This window comes from Tachysurus vachellii, chromosome 9 (genome assembly GCF_030014155.1).
Source record: "Tachysurus vachellii isolate PV-2020 chromosome 9, HZAU_Pvac_v1, whole genome shotgun sequence".
Classification (NCBI taxonomy): domain Eukaryota; kingdom Metazoa; phylum Chordata; class Actinopteri; order Siluriformes; family Bagridae; genus Tachysurus; species Tachysurus vachellii.
In genome coordinates this window covers 4112116-4134869 of record NC_083468.1, presented here as the reverse complement: position 1 = coordinate 4134869, position 22754 = coordinate 4112116, and the positions used below count along the sequence as shown (strand labels likewise).

At 39.7% G+C, this 22754-nt stretch overlaps 2 protein-coding genes across 3 annotated transcripts; one reads left to right on the top strand and one right to left on the bottom strand.

Moving 5' to 3' along the window:
* The first annotated feature begins 1682 nt into the window (after positions 1–1682).
* Positions 1683–6574, top strand: dhdh.2 (dihydrodiol dehydrogenase, tandem duplicate 2). Its single transcript, XM_060878892.1, has 7 exons — positions 1683–1824; positions 2972–3083; positions 3819–3982; positions 4076–4328; positions 4882–5006; positions 5131–5281; positions 6404–6574. The coding sequence occupies exons 1-7, from the start codon at positions 1735–1737 to the stop codon at positions 6511–6513; spliced, it is 1005 nt and encodes a 334-aa protein (XP_060734875.1). The 5' UTR covers positions 1683–1734; the 3' UTR covers positions 6514–6574.
* A 155-nt stretch (positions 6575–6729) lies between these two features.
* On the bottom strand, positions 6730–20405 carry pkma (pyruvate kinase M1/2a). 2 transcript variants are annotated; one of them, XM_060878891.1, is made up of 11 exons: positions 20256–20405; positions 13719–13903; positions 13368–13459; positions 12276–12407; positions 11983–12169; positions 11628–11898; positions 11377–11527; positions 11132–11284; positions 9841–10007; positions 7917–8098; positions 6730–7750 (listed from the first exon to the last, which is right to left on the bottom strand). In XM_060878891.1, exons 2-11 carry the CDS (start codon positions 13873–13875, stop codon positions 7644–7646), a joined length of 1599 nt encoding a protein of 532 aa, XP_060734874.1. In that variant the 5' UTR covers positions 13876–13903; positions 20256–20405; the 3' UTR covers positions 6730–7643. The 2 variants fall into 2 exon arrangements, with proteins under 2 accessions (XP_060734874.1, XP_060734873.1); XM_060878890.1 differs by lacking the exon at positions 9841–10007 and adding an exon at positions 9327–9493 and having other exon boundaries at positions 20256–20404.
* Positions 20406–22754: the final 2349 nt, after the last annotated feature.

The window sequence follows — 22754 nt, the reverse complement described above, 5'->3', positions numbered from 1 at the left end:
ACCATGCTGACACACTGAAAGATCCAATACTACCCTATTTTCTGCAGCTGAATAACAATCATGTGTGATTGACATTCAATTAAAAATCCAGCTGTGTTACGGTCATGTGTAATAATTTTTATAAAGTTACAAAATCTTCCTTAAAACTAACGATGCTGGTGAAACTGTCTTGAACACTCCTCTATATCCTGCTCCTAGTAAAAGTGTACATTGTGTTCAACTTTATTTATTTTTAAGCATTATTTTGGAATATTTGTACTTGATGTTATTAAAACTGGAGTATTAGATAGTGTGAATTGTAAAACCAGATACATTTATTCATTCATTTTCTACCGCTTATCCGAACTACCTCGGGTCACGGGGAGCCTGTGCCTATCTCAGGCATCATCGGGCATCAAGGCAGGATACACCCTGGACGGAGTTTCAACCCATCGCAGGGCACACACACACAATCTCATTCACTCACACACTACTGACAATTTTCCAAAGATGCCAATCAACCTACCATGCATGTCTTTGGACCGGGGGAGGAAACCAGAGTACCCAGAGGAAACCCCCGAGGCACGGGGAGAACATGCAAACTCCACACACACAAGGCGGAGGCGGGAATCGAACCCCGACCCTGGAGGTGTGAGACAAACGTGCTAACCACTACGCCACCGTGCCCCCCCCACCAGATACATTTTCCTTGTAAAATGCATGTAAGGTTTTCTGTTTCAATTCAATTCAACTTAATTTTATTTCTTTAGCGCTTTTAACAATGGACATTGTCTCAGAACAGCTTTACAGAACCTAATAAATATAGTACAAAAGGTTTATTATACAAATGTTGAAGATTTATATTAGACTTATATTTAAATGTGTTTATATTTATCCCCAATGAACACGGCTGAGGTGACTGAGGCGACTGCGGTGAGGAAAAACTCCCTTAGATGGAAGAGGAAGAAACGTTGAGAGGAACCAGACTCAAAAGTGAACCTCGTCCTCATTTGGGTGACACTGGAGTGTGTGATTATAAATAATATCCCATGAAATTTGGGACATTTCTGACGAAAAGTGTTAAAGTAACAAAGATTGATAGTAATAGATTTTTAAAATGTATTATTAAGACAGATAGATAGTCGGATTTGATGGTTTTAATCACTATCAGACTAGGTGTAACTGGTCAGGCTGGTTCTAGGTTGTGAGGCTGATCAGGTTTGAAGGGTTTTTTGGTACTTTTCAAGTGGGTTCAAGCTTTTGAGGTGGTTCAAGTTTAATAGGAGTTTTGGTAACTTTCAGGCTTGTTCTAACAGTTCAGGCTGGTTTCAGCTGGTCATATAGTTCAGGTTTGATGGCTTTTAGACTGATCCTACCCTTTTAGGGATGTGGTAACTCAGTGGTTAAGGTGATGGACTACTGACCAGAGGGTCATGAGTTCAAATCCCAGGTCCACCAAGCTGCCACTGCTGGGCCCCTGAGCAAGGCCCTTAACCATCAGTTGCTGAAGTCACTCTGGTGTCTTCTAAATGCCTGTAATGTCCTAGTTAGTCAGGTTTGATGTTTCGATGTAATTTAATGAAAAACGTCATGGTCTTTTCTTATGTTAAAGGCTGGAAAGAAAACCAGAAAGAAATAAATCATGAGTTTGTCGCCTTCTTCTGGTTCTCTTTATACATGACAAGTCCTAGAGGAAACCGGCTCCATTTCGTGTGTGTGTGTGTGTGTGTGTGTTAGTGTTAGTGTGACGCCATCATGGTGGTCAGGTGGGGAATCTGCAGCGCTGGGAAAATCAGTCACGACTTCACAGTGGCATTAAAGACTCTTCCTCCTGAAGACCACGAGGTACCGCAGATACACACTCACATCATCTGAGACTTTTAAGCCTCTTTAATCAGCCTGATTTCACTTTGAAAACGAATGACTGTGCATGCAACGAAACAGTGGGCAAAGTGCACTAATTACACCGAGTTTTTCTGATCCTGTGCATGTTATGCAAGAAAAAGAAAAAAAAAAAAGAAAGAAAGTTTACCAACCCGCAGTGTTTATTGAACGCACGCGCACGTTCTCTACAGTAACTACGAACTCCACTTCGACGCGATTATTAGACCCGTGTGGGCGTGGTTTAATATGTAAATTATTAACGCGGAAGTGGTGTGAAGTTCATTATTTTCCAATAATCGCACATCTCAAAGTGTTTTATTCTTCTTATATCACATCAATTTGACAAAGGTTTCACTTTGTTGTTTATTTTAATTGCGCCACATCATAAGTTTTTCAGTTTTCAAATTGTATTTAATTTAAATAGCAGCTTATGTACTGAGAATTATATAACATATATAATTTCTATATTATAACATATAACATATCTAATTTCTATATTATAACATATCTAATTTCTATATTATAACATATATATAATTTATATATTATAACATATATCTAATGTCTATATTATAACATATAACATATATAATTTATATATTATAACATATATAATTTATATATTATAACATATATATAATTTATATATTATAACATATATATAATTTATATATTATAACATATAACATATATAATTTATATATTATAACATATAACATATCTAATGTAGATATTGTAGAAATAAAATATCCTCATTTTCCACATTTCTGTAAAAATATAAATGTTGGCTTAAAATAAGTCACATAAATCTTTTTAAAGCTAAATATAAATAGAGTTAAATGACGAATAATTACATATACCATGAAAATGTGCAGAAAAACAGACAAAAGCATATTGAATGAAATTTGAAATAAAATTTGTCACTTCACCAAACTCACCATTACGGCACATGATTATGAGGAAGTCAATAATTGTGATCATGGTAAAAGATGGATTGTGAAAATGAAAATTCCACAAAAATATTAGAGCATTGCACTGTTACTGTGTGACTACAGACCGCGTGTTTTTGTGGTTTCTCAAAAATGAATTTAAATGCAATGAATTTCAGGTGGTTGCCGTGGCAGCACGTGACTTAAAACGAGCAGAAGATTTTGCTCAGAAACACTTCATCCCTAAAGTTTACAGCAGCTATGAGGAACTGGCCAAAGATCCCGACATCGGTATGGAGTTTATCACCAACGTGCCATTTATTTCTGCATCCTCATCCCAAATAACAAAACTGTTGTTGTTATTCCATCAAAATAATAATTAATTCTTCTATAGTGACTTGTTTTTTTTAGTATAGTCAGTAAAGCTATACAGTAACAGCGCTTCTGTATCATATAATGCACTCTTTATTGTAGATTCCTAACATTTATCATGTTAGCTGTGTCAGTTATTATAAAGTAGCTGAGGCCAAAATGAAATCAATTAAATCCAATCTAACGAAATGGATAATCCTTTTAATTATTTATTAAATATAGGAATAATAATCATATAAACTGTAATGTTGTAATCTACACTTTTTTTTTACAGTTTTGTTGAGACTTTTGCTGTGACGGAAATTATTTAAAACTCGTAAAAATGCAGGTAGCAGTTAGAGCTTCATAACTAATTAAGGGGTTCAATAAAATAATTTGTAAATCAGTTTTCAAGCTACATTACAACTGTATTTATTCCCCTTCCTGTTAATATTGTGTGGTATTTTGTGTAGCTCCATGGAGCAAAATCATAATTTTGTGATTTCCATCACCGTAGCTTAATTCAGTACAAAACGCATCAAAGGGGTGAATACTTATACACTGCAGCAGGCCTACATAACAATGAGCCTTTATATTGTTCAGATTTCATTCTTTGGTGGTATAGATGTCTATTATTAGGAATCATTATAAAATCACTGCAGTTGACTTTTGCAGATGTGGTATACCTGGGCACCATCCACCCTCATCATCACCCAGTAGGCATCATCTTCCTCAATGCTAAGAAAAACATTCTGTGTGAGAAACCTCTAGCCATGAATCTGAGAGAGGTGAAAGAGCTTCTGGCCACAGCCAAGACAAATAATGTATTCTTGATGGAAGTAAGGATTATTTTTGCTTAGCTAAGGGGATTCATGTTAAGGTGTTTCACCATGAACTCTCACAGCATTTCTTGCGCCTCTTGTCCCATCCAGGCTGTATGGACACGCTTCTTTCCCGTCTCACTGGAAATCTCCAGGTTGCTGGCACACGAAGCTGTAGGGGAGGTGAAGCTGGTGAGAGCGGACTTTGGGGCGTCTCTGAAGAACATCCCTCGCTCTGTTGAGAAGGAGCTTGGAGGAGGCGCGCTGATCGATATCGGCATTTACTGCCTGCAGTTTGTCCTTATGGTTTACAACGGGGAGAAACCGGAGAGTGTCCAGGCTACTGGAGTCTGTCTGGACACAGGTAGGCGCTAGGAGATCTAACCAAATTTGTTACATCTGTGTAAAAACATTTAGAACATTCCAGCTGTGGTTGAGAACTAATTTGGAATAATACTTTAAAAACCAATCAGTTCTTCAAGGATTTCACGAAACTCCGCGATATTTGCGATTACGTCGCATAATGTCATCACAACACACATTCAGACAAAACTCTCTTCTAAACATGTGCATCAAACATGAATAGAGATACCGTAGAAATAATTACCTGTCTTCACAGGTAGGAGTTTAAAATAGGAATCTTGTGCTTGCAATTTTGGCAAATAAAGCAGTTTTCTGGGAAAATCCTAAAAAAATATATATTTTAAGACTACTAATTTTTTCGGTAGTGTACTAAAGCCATAACCGTTTGAAAACATTTGAAAGAAGCAAAAAAGCAATAAGGAAAGAGTTAAAGAAAGAAAGAAAGAAAGAAAGAAAGAAAGAAAGAAAGAAAGAAAGAAAGAAAAAGAATCCCTTGACAGAATGGGTAAAGCTTCTTCATCATTTCCCTTCTGACTGTTTGACGTGTGCTGCAGGAGTGGACGAGAGCATGGTGGTCACGCTGAAGTTCTCTCAGGGAAGATTAGCAGTGTGCACCTGCACAATAGCCGTGGATCTCCCAAACGAAGCTGTTATCATCGGGACTAAAGGAACCATCAGGGTAAGTGCACTAGACAGCTGTGGCTTTGCTCATGTTCTCACTCTCGTTGTCTTGTTTTTTTTCCCCAGCCGAATGGCTCTGGTCAGATTGCGGTACTGTTTCATGGTTCATGAATTTAAACCAGGTCCCTGCTCATATGTGGTCTCCTACATCACTGATGGTAAATGGGAATGAGACTCAGTACCCGGTTCCTGAACCGTACCTGCCAACCAACTTCATCAACAGCACCGGGATGAGATATGAGGCTGAGGAAGTGAGACAGTGTCTCCTCAAAGGTGAGGACCAATATAATGGGACAATAGAAAATTTCCCAAATATTGGAATATCAATGGGGTGTGCTTTTAAAATCCAGGTTATTAAGATTATTTGGCATCATTAACGTGCATAAATAATATGCAACAATAATACACATCGGGCGGCACGGTGGCTTAGTGGTTAGCACGTTCGCCTCACACCTCCAGGGTCGGGGTTCGATTCCCGCCTCCACCTTGTGTGTGTGGAGTTTGCATGTTCTCCCCGTGCCTCGGGGGTTTCCTCCGGGTACTCCGGTTTCCTCCCCCGGTCCAAAGACATGCATGGTAGGTTGATTGGCATCTCTGGAATATTGTCCCTAGTGTGTGATTGCGTGAGTGAATGAGTGTGTGTGTGTGCCCTGTGATGGGTTGGCACTCCGTCCAGGGTGTATCCTGCCTTGATGCCCAATGACGCCTGAGATAGGCACAGGTTCCCCGTGACCCGAGGTAGCTCGGATAAGCGGTAGAAGATGAATGAATGAATGAATAATACACATCAACACAACTGATGGCAAACTTGTCAGTTATATAAATCAACCAAAAGATAATTCTCTTTTGACTTCAAGGTCACAGAATTTAATTTAGCAATTAAAAACTTTGAGTCAGTCCTTTTACACAGGGAATTCTGGTTCTCACTAATGATCAATCTCCCAGTGATCTATTAAATCTTGGTACTGAACTTCTAAAAGATCTGTATTTTAAAACCTTTACAAATGCATCACAGCACAAAGATCAGATAAATGGTACTATGAGCATCATATTTAACTCTCTCCTCTCCTCCCTGATCTTGCCGATGCTTTTGTCGTTCACGGTTCCACGGATTTTTAACGTTAACCAGAACGCTAGTCGTTCCATCCATCCACTGAGAAACATAATTACTATAGCAACCAGTTGTCAAATCACCTTGACATCTTACAGCAATAAAAGCACTGTATGTCAACATAGCTTAACGCTTCGATCAGAGATTATCGGGAAAATAATTAAATTAAATTTCTTGATTTTATGACTTCTGAATATTTAAAATACATTTTTACAGTGTTAAACAGTAGCAGTAACCAAAACATGGCCTTTTCTTTATTCTGAATGTTGTCTTTTTCCCCTCAGGACTGAAGGAAAGTTCACGGATGTCTCACTCGGACTCGGCTCTGCTGGCTGAGATAATGGATGAATGTAGGAGGCAAGTCGGAGTGGTGTACAGCCAAGACCACCAGTGAACCTAGTGAACCTTATAAACTGTCACTAGTTTATTTCACATCAATAAAAGTCCCTTCTTGATGACTTTATAAATTGATTCCTTAGGAAACATTTGATCTGTTGCTGCTACGTATAGCATACAGTCTGTGGTCATGTGCAAGATCTTAATAATTGAATGTGTTGAATTATTAGAACATAATTGAGGTGGAACAATAACAGAGTCATGACAGGTGCTCTTCTCTTTCAATCTTCTCTTTAATCGACTGAACCAGTCTTTGACAATGCAGAGTAAAGTTGAGATCACAAAACATATACTTTAAATCCTACATTCACAATCAGAAGCGTGTGGATACGAGACCTGCACACAGATGCCTGATGCACGTAGTTGCTGAGAGTACGAAATGTGAGCACAAGAGCGAGACGGAGAGAAAGCGTGATGGAATTGGTGTGAACTTTCATTTCTCTCTCGAATTCTTTTTGGAAACTGTATAACTAAATTTCTCAGATTAGGAGAAACTTTATATATATATATATATTTATTATATTATGAAGTGCTGGTTTCCCCAACACCCAAACATCTCATTGTCAAGTATAATACAGGATGTAACATTGCCTACAGTAGCTGTGGGAGTGCAATGCAGAGGGCCCCAGAGGAAGGGCATATTAATTAAACCGACAGAGGGAGGGAGGAAAAAAAATAAAATACAAACACGTGGCAATATATTTCTCTACACTTGGTCATGGTGAAAGCAGGTGGAGAAGCCAAAGCTGCTAAAATGTACCCCCTTTTTTCACTGTTGGTTCTATGGTTAAAGGGAATGTTCTAGAAGAATACTGATTGCACGTGGAGTACAGCAGCTCTGAACTACACCCTCAATCACCCTGCGCTCTAACAGATAAATGACTTGTGAGGAATAATAAGTTGCCGTTTAAATGAAAAGGTCTAAGGACTGACACGCGTGCCAAAAATAGCAGATAGGAAGCAAGAATACTTGACTAGGATTAGACAAGATGGGTCACAACTGGTGAAGCCCAGCCTGGGAATCCATGCTAATGCCAGTCTGCTAGAAGTGCTTGAATGATAAAGGAGCTGGAAAAAAAAAAAAAAAAAAAAAAAAGTAAGAATGACTGGAATGAAGAGACGTGAGGTCTACACCACTGGAACCACACGCATGGTGTTGGTGTAACCGGAGCCTGGACGCCAGCCTGTCAGCACGATAACGACGTCGCCGGGCTTGAAGAACCCTCGAGCCTTGCCTAAATAACACAAGGGAAGAGGTCAGTAACAGTTTTCATAAAAGTTGTTAAAATGTACCCCCTTTTTTTGCTGCAGCACAGTTAAAGGGAATGTTCTAGACGAATCCATGCCTCCACCAATAAAACGGGATTTAAATAATAAACGAGTCTTCTAGTGTCCTCTTACCGACATCCATAGCAAAGTTGACTCTGAGGTCAACATCCTCAGCCCAGACATCGTGAGCAGGGTTATTGTAGAACACGGGGAAGATGCCGCGGTACAAATGTGCCTGTCGGGCCGTCTGCCCGTTACGAGTCACTGCGATGATGGGGGCGCGGGGGCGGTACCGGGAAAGCAAATGAGCAGACCTGCAAATGAACAATAATATGATGACTCATAACAACATCACCATGGTATTAAATCAGTAATAGATTAAATGAATAATATAATGCAAAAATATCTTGTAATTTTACTTTGTTTATTTGTAGCCTGAACTATTATCAGCACATGAAACTCTAAAGTGAAACTCTACGCAACCCTATTCATAGCTTTAGACTATTAGTCAAACATTCAGGGGTAAAAGGAAATAAGGGAAGAAAGTAATATTTGCCTAGTGAGCATAATATGTCCTCCTAAAGCCTACACATTTTACAGAGCCAGTGCTTATACACTTCACTCAGTCCTTTTAGCTGCCCATGCTCTAAGGCCAAGGTAGTTCTGGAGTAATATGGAGGAAATTCAGACTACACTATATGGACATGCAGGTGGGAAATTTGCGTTACTGCCCATGATATTCATATTAGATGAAAGTTGGAGAATATTTTCCAGAACCTGTTCAAAATTAATATTTACACCAAGCAAAAATGAATTAGAAGCAGGTGGTTTTTTGAGGTTTACAATTAGATTGTAAAATCAGTTTCATGAAGCAATTCACAATCTGTTGTAGCGGTGACATCAGAACGTTGCAGGGCTCCATCAATGGCTCCTAACTGGCACTACAACTCCCACTAATGTTAGTGTGCCTTGAGGTAATCTTGGTAAATGTTCTTGGTCTCTGATGACCCAGCCATGCTTCTTGTACATCAAGGCATCCAGCATTGCCTTGATACACAGGTTTATCTTTATGGTCCGGTGGAGGAAAGGGGGGAAAAGACTAATATCTGGGTCACAAAAGCAAGTAACAGCCATTTTCTGTATTTTGTTACATTTGTTATTATATTAGCAATTCAAATACATCAAGAAATTTAATAGGATTGTGGCAAAAATAAATAAATTTAAAAAAAAAAAAAAAAAGTAAATAAATAAAATAAATAAATAAAAATCCTTCTCTCCTCCCCCCCAATAAAATGTAAGATGGCCCGAGTGACACATTAATATGAAATAATTCTCTTCTTCCTTTCAATCTATTGCAGGCTCCTTCGCTTACTGTACAGCTCTCAGGATGATGAAAATGATTTTTTTTTAAAGCAGTTAATCACAAGTAGGGAAAAATAATCAAAATAAGATGGCTTGACCAGCATAATTTGAGCACAAGGAGTATGTAGGGACATCCTGGCACCTGCTTCCTCCCTTCTCGCCCTAGCCGCCTCCTCTTACCTGCCGGTCTTGGTGAGAACAATTATAGCACTGGCGCAGCATTTGAAGGAGGACTCGACGGCCCCGATGGCTACAGCCTCTGAGGGGTCATGGCTTAGTTTCGTGGAGCGCCTCAGCTCCTCAAACAGCTGCCGGTGGAACATGGCTGCTTCTGCCTCTCTGGCAATCTGAGTGTGTGAGGGAGAGGACACAATGCCACCAAGTGGAGGAAGGTGGAGTGGTAAAGGGAGGAGTTATAAGGAATCAGTCACATCACCAAAAGAACTTGAGCGAGAAAGTGAGTGAGAGAGAGATGGGCAAAATGTTTACACTTTTTTTTTTTTTTACTATTTGCAGAAACATCTTGGCTTTTGGCAAACCAGTCAACTAATAATCCCAATTAGATTTGTCATTAGCATCACCCCACTGTAACATTTGCCTTTCTCTCTCCCTCTTAATCCCTTGTGCTTCCTGTCTGTCCCTACTCTAGACTTCCTGGCTGCTGTCGTCCTTCACATCTCAACCTCCTGCCTACCTGCCGGAACCAGTGAGTACTATGAAAGCTGAAGCGAGGATTTTAAACGAAGCCTCCACTGCCCCGACGGCGATGGCCTCAGCGGGGTCGGTAGAGTAGGCTGTGCAGCGGCGCAGGTCCTCAAACACCTGCCGGTGGAACATGGCTGCCTCTGCCTCGCGAGCAATCTGATGCGACCATTAAGTAAGCACATGAGGCGTTGAGAAGAGAAGAAAGAGATAGAGAGAGCAAGCAGATTGTAAACATGTATGGGTGCACAGACAAAAGCGATAGGGCAAAAGATGATGTACAACAAGAGAGAATGATGCAAAGAAGACACAAGAAAGAATTGATGCAATTGTTAGATCACAGAAGACAGATGGACAAAAACAGAAAAATAATAAAATCGCTAAATTACAATTGATCCCAGTGGCTTTAGTCAGTCATGCAAAACTTATTTTTATAACATTTCATTCAAACACCAATCATGGCTCACAATCACATTATGGTGAATTCCTTACTAAATCATAGTGGATTCATTAATGTTCAGAACCAAATAAAGGGTTTTTATTGCTGAATAGAGGCACAACATGCTGATTTTGCAGAAAGACAACAGCCAATTAAAAGGTATTTAAGGAGTTAGCAAACACTGGGTTAGTTCACAGTTCGTGACGAGCGCTTTAAAGGAATAGTTTGACCAAAACCAAGCAAAAGAGCAAGTCAATTAAAACCTCATCAACCTGCAGTAACAGTGCTCAGTTCTTATATAATTTTGGTCCCACTATGCCTTTAAATACATTTAAGCAGAGTTAGAAAAAGAGAGATAAAAGACATACAGAGGCCACAAAGGCAAGAGACACACATGACATACATTGAAATCACCCTGTTGTTAAAATAAAACCAGACAGCCGTGTTGGGAGATTAATGTTAATAAAGCTGAAAGCTTGATCAGATTGACCAGCTGCCATTGTATCCCAGGCTAATGAGGGATCAGCATGCACATCATGCTCCCTTTGGATGGTGAGGGTGACTCAGCAGTCTGAGAATGCGACACTGAGCGAACAATAGGAAGAAGAAAACCCTGAACAAGCCAAAGGAAGTCTGGCAGCATGCAGGAATATTAGGAGCAAAGCTACTAGCATTTCTGCTAGACATAACTCAAAATATCATTTAGAAGCTGCCAATATAGTTCTTATGCTTTCTTTGGATTCTGACCCTACTGTAACAATACAATCACATGAATAAAAATCAGAACGGAAACCATATGAATAAATGTAGATTTTAAGTGTTTTTGTTTTGACGGCGTACGTACCATGTGCTGTGTCCGCACTGCTTCCAGAGGGTAGTCTCCCTTTGCAGTCTCTCCGCTTAACATGATACAGTCAGCTCCATCCAGAACAGCATTAGCCACGTCACTACCCTCTGCACGTGTGGGACGGGGCTTCTTAATCATGCTCTCCAACATCTGGAAACATGACAGTAATGTATGATTTTTCCTGTTCATGAGCATCAGGGAAAGGAAACAAATAAATGAGATACAAACAATTAAACCCTAACCTGTGTAGCACAAGTGATTGGCTTTCCAGCTCTATTGCAGCGTCCAATCATCATCTTCTGAGCAAGGAAGACCTTCTCTGTGGGGATCTCGATACCCAGATCTCCACGGGCAACCATGATGCCATCACTGGCCTCCATTATCTCATCAAACCTGTAGGTAAGCAACACCGGCATGAATTAAAACATTGCAGCTAATGGAAATGCATGCTAGTGCTGACAAGCAAAATAGAACTATGAAAGACCTCGCTCACCTACGGACTCCTTCATGGTTCTCCAGCTTGCTGATAATCTTAATGTTCTTGCCCTCCTCTCCCAGCACCTTCCTGACCTCCTGGACATCAGCTGCTTTGCGGATGAATGAGGCGAAGACCATGTCGACTCCCATTTCCACTCCAAACTGCAGGTCCTTAATGTCCTTCTCAGAGACGGCGGGCAGGTCCACGGCCGCCCCGGGCAGGTTGACGCCCTTCTTGCTGCCCAGCGTACCGCCGTTCTCAATCTCGCACATCAGGTAGTCAGAGCCTATAAAAAAACATGAGGGGGGAATTTAGACCAACGTCTGCAAAGATTTCATAAATTTATAACCATGATACGAAACATGCTCACCAATCTCTTGGACTTGGAGTGAGATGAGGCCATCGTCAATGTAGACCTTGCTGCCCACCTCCACCACCTTAGTGATGTTCTTGTAGTCCAGCCAAAGGACGTTCTCATCACAGTTCTCCATGTAAGAGTCATCCAGTGTCACCTTGATCTGGTTACCCTTCTTCAGCTCCACCTCAGCGGTGCCACTCTGTTTCACACACACCCCTTTGTTATTATTTATATTAGGAGATTGTGAGCATTACATGAGCTTAACATCCCATCAAGCATTCTGTAAAGCGGTGTAACATAGCTACCCCTTTAATGAGTCCAGTTCTGATCTCTGGGCCCTTAGTATCCAGAGCAATGCCAACAGGTCTGTAGTGGATGCTGCCTGGTTGGAAGCTCTCGCACGCCTCACGGACGTTCTTTATGGTCTCACGATGATACTATAAAAACACAAATGCACAAACATTATTGCATTAGAACACTGATTCTTCTTCTGGCAACACCAATCTGATACGTGTGAGATTTAAGATGGAGCATTCATCCACAAAAGCATTAGTGAGATCAGGCACGTGTGTTGGGTGAGGAAGCCTGAGGTGCGGTCAACATTACAGTTCAAGATGTTCAGTGGGTTTGAGGTCAGTATGTGGGTGTAGTGGTCAGGTGTCCACAAACTTTTGGCCATATACTGTAGAATCATCTATGTTTGTCTTCTGCCTCCAGAACTATAGTGAAGGCAAAGAGAAGGCTTTCCAAAAAGTGTTCAACATTTTCTGAATCCCCTTATATTCCTTATACAATCTTTCCCTGAGTCTTTATCCTTCATGACTACGCCAAGTCAGTAATACGACAGCAAAGGCTTTCCAGCTGGAGCAAGAGAGCTTTTGTTCTGTGATTTGTTCAATAACATCCAAAGGTGGACCGGAATTAGATACGTTCGTGCCAGATGGAGTTTCTGACAGTCAGTGACATCAAATGATCTCAGCATCATGAACAATTGCGTTGCTCAGACAGCTATTCATGCATTTTGGAAATTTTGTTTGGTACGGAAGGAAAGCTCTAGAATGTCTGGGAATTATTTCAGTAGATAATATTACCATTAAGGAGAGGAATTAATAGGGATTTATACACAACACACATACAGACTGTTTGAGGAAGATAAGAGCGCCAGAGCCAGAGGAGTTATTTATAGAGTATAGAGTGCACTCTAGTTTAGTGGGCACTGTGACCTTATCATCGTTATCAAGATCACGTGAATGACACGGAAACTGTCTAGGATCTTTGAGCCCGAGCACAGTAAAGCTCGTTCAATCACCTACTACTAGAGTGCTAGACAATTTTGTGGCTTCACGTCGATGAGTAAAAGGTTGAAGTAGAACAAAGGTTGAAAGAGAAGCCCGAACCTCGTGAGAACCATGGGAGAAGTTCATTCGAGCAATGTTCATTCCTGACTTTATCATCTCCTTCAGCATGTCCACTGAGCGGGAAGCTGGTCCTGCAATGAGAAAACACACACACCTGATTTATAAGCACAGGATACAACTATATTTGCTGAGGCTAATGGATAGCAGCTCTGCTTGTGGTATGTTATACAAGCAATAAATTATTAAATAATAATAAAAAAAAAAAAAAAAAAAGAGGGATGACAAATCATGGAAAATGAATCAAAATAAAAATTAAGCATTTAAGACATTTTAACAAATTACTACATCGATAAAATTTTAATTTTTTTAAGCAACGTTAAGACAACAGACCGATGGTGCAGATGATGCCGGTGTTGCGTGCAGTGGTGGGCTCGGAGTCGATGTCCAATAGGCACATGTGCTCCAGGAAGGTGTCGGCCATGGCAGCGTTCAGCTGCTGCGTCTGGATGAAGGCATTGCCCAAGTCCTGAGTCTTAGTGTCCGACATGGTGGGAATAGAGATGCCTGGTGATGACCTGGAGATAAATACATAAGTAGAGAGAGAGAGAGAGATTAAAAAAGGCAGAAGACAACAAGCATGTGACTTGGTCCAAAGATGCGAGACAGACCTATGAGAAACAATATGAAGTCACATAACTTGATCCTTCTGACACAATAAGCACTAATCAAGTATGCATTATTCGTTTCCTTGATTTAGTCACTAGGTGATCTGGGGTTAAATTCAGCCTAAAAACCGTTAAACAGGAAGAACCAAAAATTTGGAATAAAATTTTGAGTATCCAGCTTTACATATATTTAGGAAAATTAACGGCTGTGAGAACCAGTTTGTTTTAGGCACAAGCAAACAATATTATACAATATTAAACCTTTATTTAATATACTAATATACAGTTACATTTTTTTCCATTACTTACACAGGTGACCGTTTTAGCTGCTGGCAATTTGATGTTTAATTTGAAATTATGAGGCTTGTTTGCCAGCTTGCGGCCTCCCTGTGATTCGTGACCTGATGAAAGGTGAAGCCCTGCACCTTACTGTTGCCGACATTCATTAGAGACTGGGCTTTATTAAAATATTATTTCAGGATTTGTATTTACTAAGAATCAGAGCATTTTGCAGGTATGCAAAGCGGTTTGCAAAAGAAATAATAAGCAACAAGTAAATCACTGCTAAAACACAAGCACGTTAGAGAGATGTAAATCAGTAACAGTTACAGCTCACGTGAAAGCCTTGCATTAATCCAGCATTTGAACTTGATGGGATGCATCTATGAGACATCTAATCATATTACTTAAGTAGAACATGAGCATTGATATAAAAGTATGTTTAACAAATATCGTGTTACCAAATGTATTTAATTACAGTTCTTTATTGCCACCAGTCTCTATTACCATAATGGTTTCGCCATATTGTCTAAAATAAAAAGTTAAAAATATGCAAAATGTGTACGTGCCATCCCTCACATGCATGCTTGTGCTTTAGTAACGGTTGAAAGATGTGGGGTAATTTCTTTTTTTTTTAATTTTACGAAACTTCTTAAAAAGTACCGGTTTCGAGACAGGAAGTTACTACCATCACATGTTCCCATGTTTGGAACGCAATCAAAAAATGATTTTGCCAACCCACTTAGTGTCTCGAGAGTCTTCATTTGAGTCTGCCACATTCCACATGGAAAGACAGGCTTGTGCTTGTGGGATTATATAATTCTACATTAGTGGCCCATCATCTGTACAGACATTGCTATGAATAGTAACAAATCAATAGTGTAAGCTAATGATCTACCATGGAGGTTAAGAGGCAGGGCACATTGAACATTTTCAGCAGGTATTTAAATCACAAATTTATCAGGAGAATATAAAGGCCATAGCTGTGTAACGTGTCCGTTGATGAAGCGTCATGTTTGTGACCTAACTGTAGTATTTAAACAGAAATCAAACTAAACCAAAACCTTTTAACAGCTGTATGAATGCCAAGTTTAAGCACATGGCTGTGGGATTACACAAGAACGCACAATCAACACAAATGTCCAGGACACAAGCAGAAGCACGAGAATGTCCTGTTGTGGCCCGTGCTTGAGATCAACAAGGCACTCCAAACTTTCTGGAAAATTCCATGACTGCCTACAGACTGCTAGTGTGTTTGTGTTTTGAGGAGTCCAGTGTTACACAATGAAAGAAAGCAGTAGGGGTCCTTAGAGAGTCCTTTCAGCCGGTCACATGATTCACAGCTCGATGGCTACTGGATGAGACCAACAATACACTGAAACAGAAGCAAAACCAGGAAACCTTTCCTAAGCATGACGTCATGTGGTGAGCGTACCGTCTTACTGACCAGCCTAACAGAAGAACAGGGCTAGCGAAGAATTAGACACCTATTTCTTCGCGAAGAATTAGTCACCTATACACACCTACTCTGCCGTGTCTCCAGGTACACAGGGATATACTGTAATCGCACGTGAATACAAGATTTGATTCTGCAAGTCATGACGCATGCGACATGTAACTAATACAACTTATTTCTTAATATAATATTACCCAAAAGTTTAAATCGAGCTTTTGAGATTAATTTTATATTTCAGAGGAAAAACAAAACAAAAAACCCGACCCTCTGCCCACACACAGATTTCCCCATTACAGCTCATTTTACTACACGAAAGGCCCCATTTACTATTTTACTCACAGATGTGTCGGACCAAATCCTGACTCATTCCAGTCAGTGGTCTGCCACACAATTTATTCCACTGCACTCAGACCATAGAAGGGGGACGGTATTGAGCCGGTAAGCTGCTGTACGTGAGGAATCTCACATCACATCACACACGTACACACTGTGAGGCTAACAGATACAGTCAGGGGTGAGAATCAAACCCTGCATTGCTGGGGACAGAATCAGCAATGCAGAATCTGATTGAAGCCTATTTTAACAAATGTTTTATGACCAAAGGTGGTGAGAAATCTGTAATATTCCTTTGAATATACAGTATTCCCTCCATGAACTTTACAGCAGGTCTATTAACCTACTTACACATGCATCAAATAACCTTCCACACTTAAGCCCTTATTTAGTTTCCTTCCTTCACGCCTAAACTACCCTGGCTATAAATGCCTTCACATGACCTTGACGTACAAATCGATATAAAATTCTCATACCTGTAGAGCACCCTGCTTTTCAGTGAAAGACACCTTGTCAGAGGGATCTTCCAGGACTGTTTGGCTGGCTTTTCCCTTCCCACAGGGCTGTAGCCTGGGAGGTTGAACTGAATGAACCCGGGTTCTGCATGCTCTGCAAAGACCGTAACATGAAATCCTCTTCTCTTAAGAGCGGATAAACTACGCAAGTCAAGCAGGCCTTTTCTAAAGCTTTGGACCAACATGAGTCAATGGAAAGGTTAACTGGATGTGTGTTAGCTAAGCAAGACCACCACAACGGTATCATGTTACATACACAAGCACTAAAATAGCAAAAGGGCCTCCTGCGCATCGTGATGATCACTCAGAATTTAGAATTAGAAGTAGAATGCCGATCAATAAAAATTAGGAGTGTATAATCAAACAATAAATTCTAATTATTAATTTCCTACCAGAAGAGGTTGCTGTAATTCTTGTACACTAAAAGTGCACGGAGTTTTCAATAAATAAATAAATAAATAAATAAATAAATAAATAAATAAATAAAGCACCCGCATTTCAAAAAACAGGTTCGGAGCAAATACAATAAAGTTATGGTCATGTGACCCAATTTGGGCATCTACAAAAATTACTGTAGTATGTAGTTCATCTTGAACCCTCATCTCTGTGGTCAAAATATCCTCTGAGAAATTGGAGCTAGTTGCTTTATTTAGTCCTGAGGCTTCAGTGACCTTCCACCAGATATTAAATAGAGGAGACTTTGGTTCATGACAAAAAAAGCCAGAATTAAGCCTTTTGCCTGTTTATCTTGACACAGTGTCTTGTGACAAAGTTGTATGGACTACATTTGTGCTGTGTGTACTGTATTTGAAAAAAGAAAAGAAAAGAAAACAAAAAAAAAAAAAAAAAAAAAAAAAAAAAAAAAAAAAGCACCCCACACACCTTCAGCCTCTTGGGTGCCAATGTTGGGTGGGTGTGTGTATATCTAAAAATAAAATAATTACAGTTGCCCTCTTAAACAAAGATTTAAAAAGGAAAAAGCAATAAGGAGACAATCTTAAATTGACTGTGGGGGATGTTTTTTTTTTTTTTTTTTTACCCTCAAGCCTGTGTTTATCCAGTATCTGCCAACGTGTTCTCTCTTTTTATCCAGTCATAAGATTAATCACAGACACACTGCTCTTTGGCTTGGCTTCAGGAGATGTGATTTAAGTCATACTTGCACTAAGAACTGACTCACTTTCTGTCCTTGCTAGACAGGATTTTGTTCCTTGTTCACACTGAACATGAAAGATTTTTCCCCTCTCGTTATTTTTTTCCCCCTCTCGTTTTTGAAAGACTCCCCACTGACCCACCACCAAACAGGGACCCCCCCCCACACACACCCCTCCCAACCACAATCATATCCCCCCCAAACCACCTGTACCACCCAACTCACCCATACACATCCCACTCACACTTCTCTTTCCTCTCTTATGAAAAGCCAGGTTACCCAGCATGCCTTTTAGTGGAAGAAAAGAAGAGAGGCAGGAAGGAAAAAAAAAAAATGTAAGAGAATATCAAGTAGTCTGGGCCCGAGGGTACAGATTTTAGCACAGGAAATGGTGTCAATTGTGTATTTAACAACCAGCCTAAGAGATAAGAACTTATCAGAAGCCGCCAAATAATAAATTCATTCTGATCAGGCTCGTGTTTCCTGGAAATCTACAGTACATGACTAGCTTGTTACCCTGATAAAAAAATGCTAATGAATTCCTGCAGAGAGAAACGTTCTATGTAGCAAATCCTTCCTGATAATCTGTGTGATGGCCATGTCTTTATTTTCAACCGGACATGCGATCAGAGTGTGATTTGTTCATTTAAGTGTGTGTGTGTTGGGTGTCTTTTTCTGAGGTTGGGAGAAGACTTATTCAAAAACCAGCAATCTAACTATTAATGTCTACACCTCTGTCCAGTGAAAACACACATAACTATGCCTGAAAATACTGTCGGTCTCCAGATTAGTGATTCACCCACCTTGAAGTTCCACTGTGCAAATGAAACCACGAGAGTAATTTTAATCACAGAGATTTTTAATCACTACATTAGCAATAGAGGTCTAAAACTCTGGTATGTAGTTAGTGCACTAATTCATGTGTTGACAGTGACTGAAAGTCCTTGAACATAAAAACTGCTGATTTGCTGTTTCCAAGAATGAAAAGATAACCAAATAATCATTGGCAAGGTTTTGAGTCCAGATGGAAAAGAAATAACAGATGCTGCAGGTTGTCCTGTACCTTTTAACACCTGAAAGGGAATGAAGCTAACAGGAAGCCGTTTTGAACATTTTGGTGCATACGCTTTACTCTTGTGCGTGTTTAACACCAAGACAGCGATTCATTACACATTCATTAGGACTTCAGCAAGTCCTAACATATGCGTTCGCTGCACCGGGATACAAAGTGGCACAAACAAAAAACACTAACGTTGTCACCAGATCACAAGAAGCAATCTTGCCAAACCAGATGCCATGGCGTTTGTGGCTGAGAGCCAAGGGAGTAAAACTGGTCAATAACATGGAAAGAACATGAATCTCTCCTCTTTCAGTCTGCATGCGTACGCATGAAGTAGAGGACGATTAAAACTATCCTCTGAGCAACAATTTGAAAGGAGGAAGCAAAGCTGGAGGATAAGTGGGAATTGGCAAATTACCAAAATGTATGAAAATTAATATAGGAATATAAAGGAAGTCTGCATACCATCAATATTAGATATCTGATCATCAAAAGCTAGGATTTTATTTCTATAAAAAGAAAAGCAAAAAGATGATCCATCATCACAATGTCAAATTTATGCTCAGACTTTCTCATTTAATTCACATGATACAAAACATCACCTAGCATTAACAGGATTATTAGATCTATTCACAGGTACAATTTTAAGATATTTGTCATTAAAATGCAGTCTCTCTCATCTATTCAGTGTGTAAGTGTTTTATTTCATCCCATTGATGCTCATATGTTGTTCTGCTCACTGCACAACACTGCGGATGTGTTCAAAGTCACGTTTCATTCTGCGTCACAGTTTCCCCTAAACACGTCGCAGGCTTTAAATGGACTCCAGCCGATAATAAAAAAGGAACGCAATATTTACCCAAGGACCTCATCTATGACATCTACAAAATCTAAGTTATCAGTCTTACGACTCGTTTAACAAGCTGCGCAGTACGACAGCAAGCTTTACACAGCAAACGTGACACTGCATCTGCGCATGCGCACTCCAGCTAGTCAAGTTTATGCTAACACCTAGCCAGAAAATAATAAACTAATTCAAAAAGAAAAATAGGTTAGTCTTCATTTTAAAAAGTAAAGAAAATCACAGGGGAAAAAAATAGTAGTTTGTTAACTGATCTAAACTTTAAAATACTAAAATAAACATTTTTGAAGCAATTTTTTAACCGGCACGAACGTAATATCGTGGATCTCTTTACAAATATCTCTGTATTTCCTACTCAAGCACACTAGGTAAGGGGTTAAATAAATGTTTGACGCTTTTAAACAGCCCAATATTTATTTAAACACGTACATTTTTTGATTCAGGCAACGTAGCAAACTCGTTAAGTCAAAGTAACGTCAATAACGTCTGTGCCAAACGCCTGCTAGCTAATTCATCAGTCAGAAGCACATAACGTGGTCGGATACATCGAAGTTTATTAGCCTGTAAAGCTAAAATAACGGCTAGGCCTGAGGTTAAAGCTCACCTGATCAAAATAACCGTCCGCTCCAAAGGATGCGCTTCAAAACGCCGCACGAGCTTCCTCAAGGTGATCTGAGAAACTGACCGGCGCTACTTTAAGCAACAACACGGATGTATTACTCCGCAATACGGACGGATAGCTTCCTTCAAAAAAAAACACCTACACATTCAAAACCTCCTAAAATATTACGTACACAATTTAACTACGTCTTAATACGTAGATAGATATATTTTTTGTATCAAACGTTCCACGCAAGACGCGAACGTATATTTTCCACACAATAATCTTGGCGGAAGGTTATTGTGACAGAAAATGACGGAAGTAAGGTTCTTCGGAATAGCCAATCAGAAGATGAGAATGGAGCACGTTGACGTGCACGAGGGCAGCATGCGTCTGGCTGAAGATGCTCTGTGCTGTAAACGATTTGTAATTCAAACCGAAACACGAACTGTGTTATAAATCCACAGCTTGGATATTCTTCCGCTTAATTCCTGCTAATGAAACTTAGAAGAAAGCACGTGCACCGTTGCTTAACGCTTTACTTTTCTCCCTCCTCGTCTCTTTTTATTACGCATTAAAAATTAAGTTATTGAGTGAGTCAGCCAGTCGTAGGATGCATCAATCATCTATAATATGCATATTCGTCCAAAATTAATCCACAATGACTGTTGCATGCAAGTCGCATTGTAATCTGTGCACGTGCACAATGACTTGCATGCAAATCGCACTGTAATCTGTGCACGTGCACAATGACTGTTGCATGCAAGTCGCATTGTAATCTGACTGTTGCATGCAAGTCGCATTGTAATCTGACTGTTGCATGCAAGTCGCATTGTAATCTGACTGTTGCATGCAAGTCGCATTGTAATCTGACTGTTGCATGAAAGTCGCATTGTGATCCTGGACCAGGACTGAGAACCTGTGATTTATCTCCATACTGATAACCAGTTGCCTTTTTTTTATTGCAAATTTATGCTGCAAAAGCTCCCTCTTGTGTTCTAATGCAGCATTACAATTGTGTAACTGTGTCCGAACAGCCATTTTAATGTTATTTTTCAATAACTGCATTTACCTTTCTATAAAAAAAAATTTTACATTATCCAAGTCATTGAACGCATATTTGAGAATTACTGAATGCTATAAACATTCTTTTAAAGATGAATCACCGAAGCTATCACCACTCCTTTCTCATAAAATTAAGGGTGTGACTACATTTGTGGTATTCCACACGTATGTATTGCATATTTCAAAATTTCAGTCAGCTTACTTCTAAACAGATAAAGGCGTCCTGCTGACAGGATCAGATACTCTCATATACTCACCTGTGTGTAGCTGTTGGTGCAGGTATTATTGCTTTAAAACTGCCACAAATATTATAACAATAATTTTTAAGCAAGGATTGATTTTACTTTAGTAAAAGCATGTGGTTTTACTCACCTGCTCACTGCAACCGTGGCAGTGTTCCTGCTGTTCCCACTACCCATGTTGCCCCGTCCTTAGCCAGAATCATTACCTCTAGTCACCTTGTGTACTTCTCACCTGAGCCTTCTCACTGTCTCTGAAATCCAATCAGCGCACACTATCAGAGCAAACCCCTGCCTGTCAGTCTGCATTATAATCAATCCCACTGCATGTCCTGTGCAAATGGAAATCCAGTGCTAACTGTTTGGGTTAGATTAGATCATCCTGTTAGCTCTTTCATCATAATGTCTATATAAAGAAATCCACGTGTGTGGGAACTTCAGTTAATTGAATAAAGTTCAGATAAGGTTATACTACAGTGCGTTGGCTATATACAGTATATTGCAGTTGTGCACATAAATCTCATGATTCTCCTAAAATCTTGAAGATCAAGGCTCAGATGCACCTACACTTTAATTCAAATGCATGCAATTTTGAAACACCTTCAACTCTAAAGAAGAAGAAGAAGTGCACCTTAAGTATTTGTATGAAGCACATCTAAAAAACAGAAAAAAAAGAAGTTTGGAGCGTTGAACACTTCATGCACTCGACACTTGCAGCTTTGCTTAGGTAGGCAGTCGTGGAAGACGGGCAGGGCTACAGTACCTTGAAAATCATTTTCAAGATGAAAAATTTATTTTCCAAACTTGTAGTAAATGTAGTAAATAAGTGAGCAGATGTTTTGCACTTTTATCATTGTTTTTATCATCGACTTGGAAACAGATTTTTTTTTAATTGAAAAGTTTGTTAATGTTGCATTTAAAAATATGCTACACTTCTAAAATGTATACAGTAGACAGTAGAGTGTTTGTGCGGTGTAAATGAGGGTTTCCTGTCAGAGACAATGAGAGACAGAGAGGGAGAGAGAGAGAGAGAGAGAGAGAGAGAGAGAGAGAGAGAGAGAGAGACAGAGAGATAGAGACAGAAAGAGATAGAGAGAGAGAGACAGAGAGAGACACAGAGAGAGAGACAGAGACAGAGAGAGAGAGACAGACAGAGAGAGAGAGAGATAGACACAGAGAGAGAGAGAGACAGATAGAG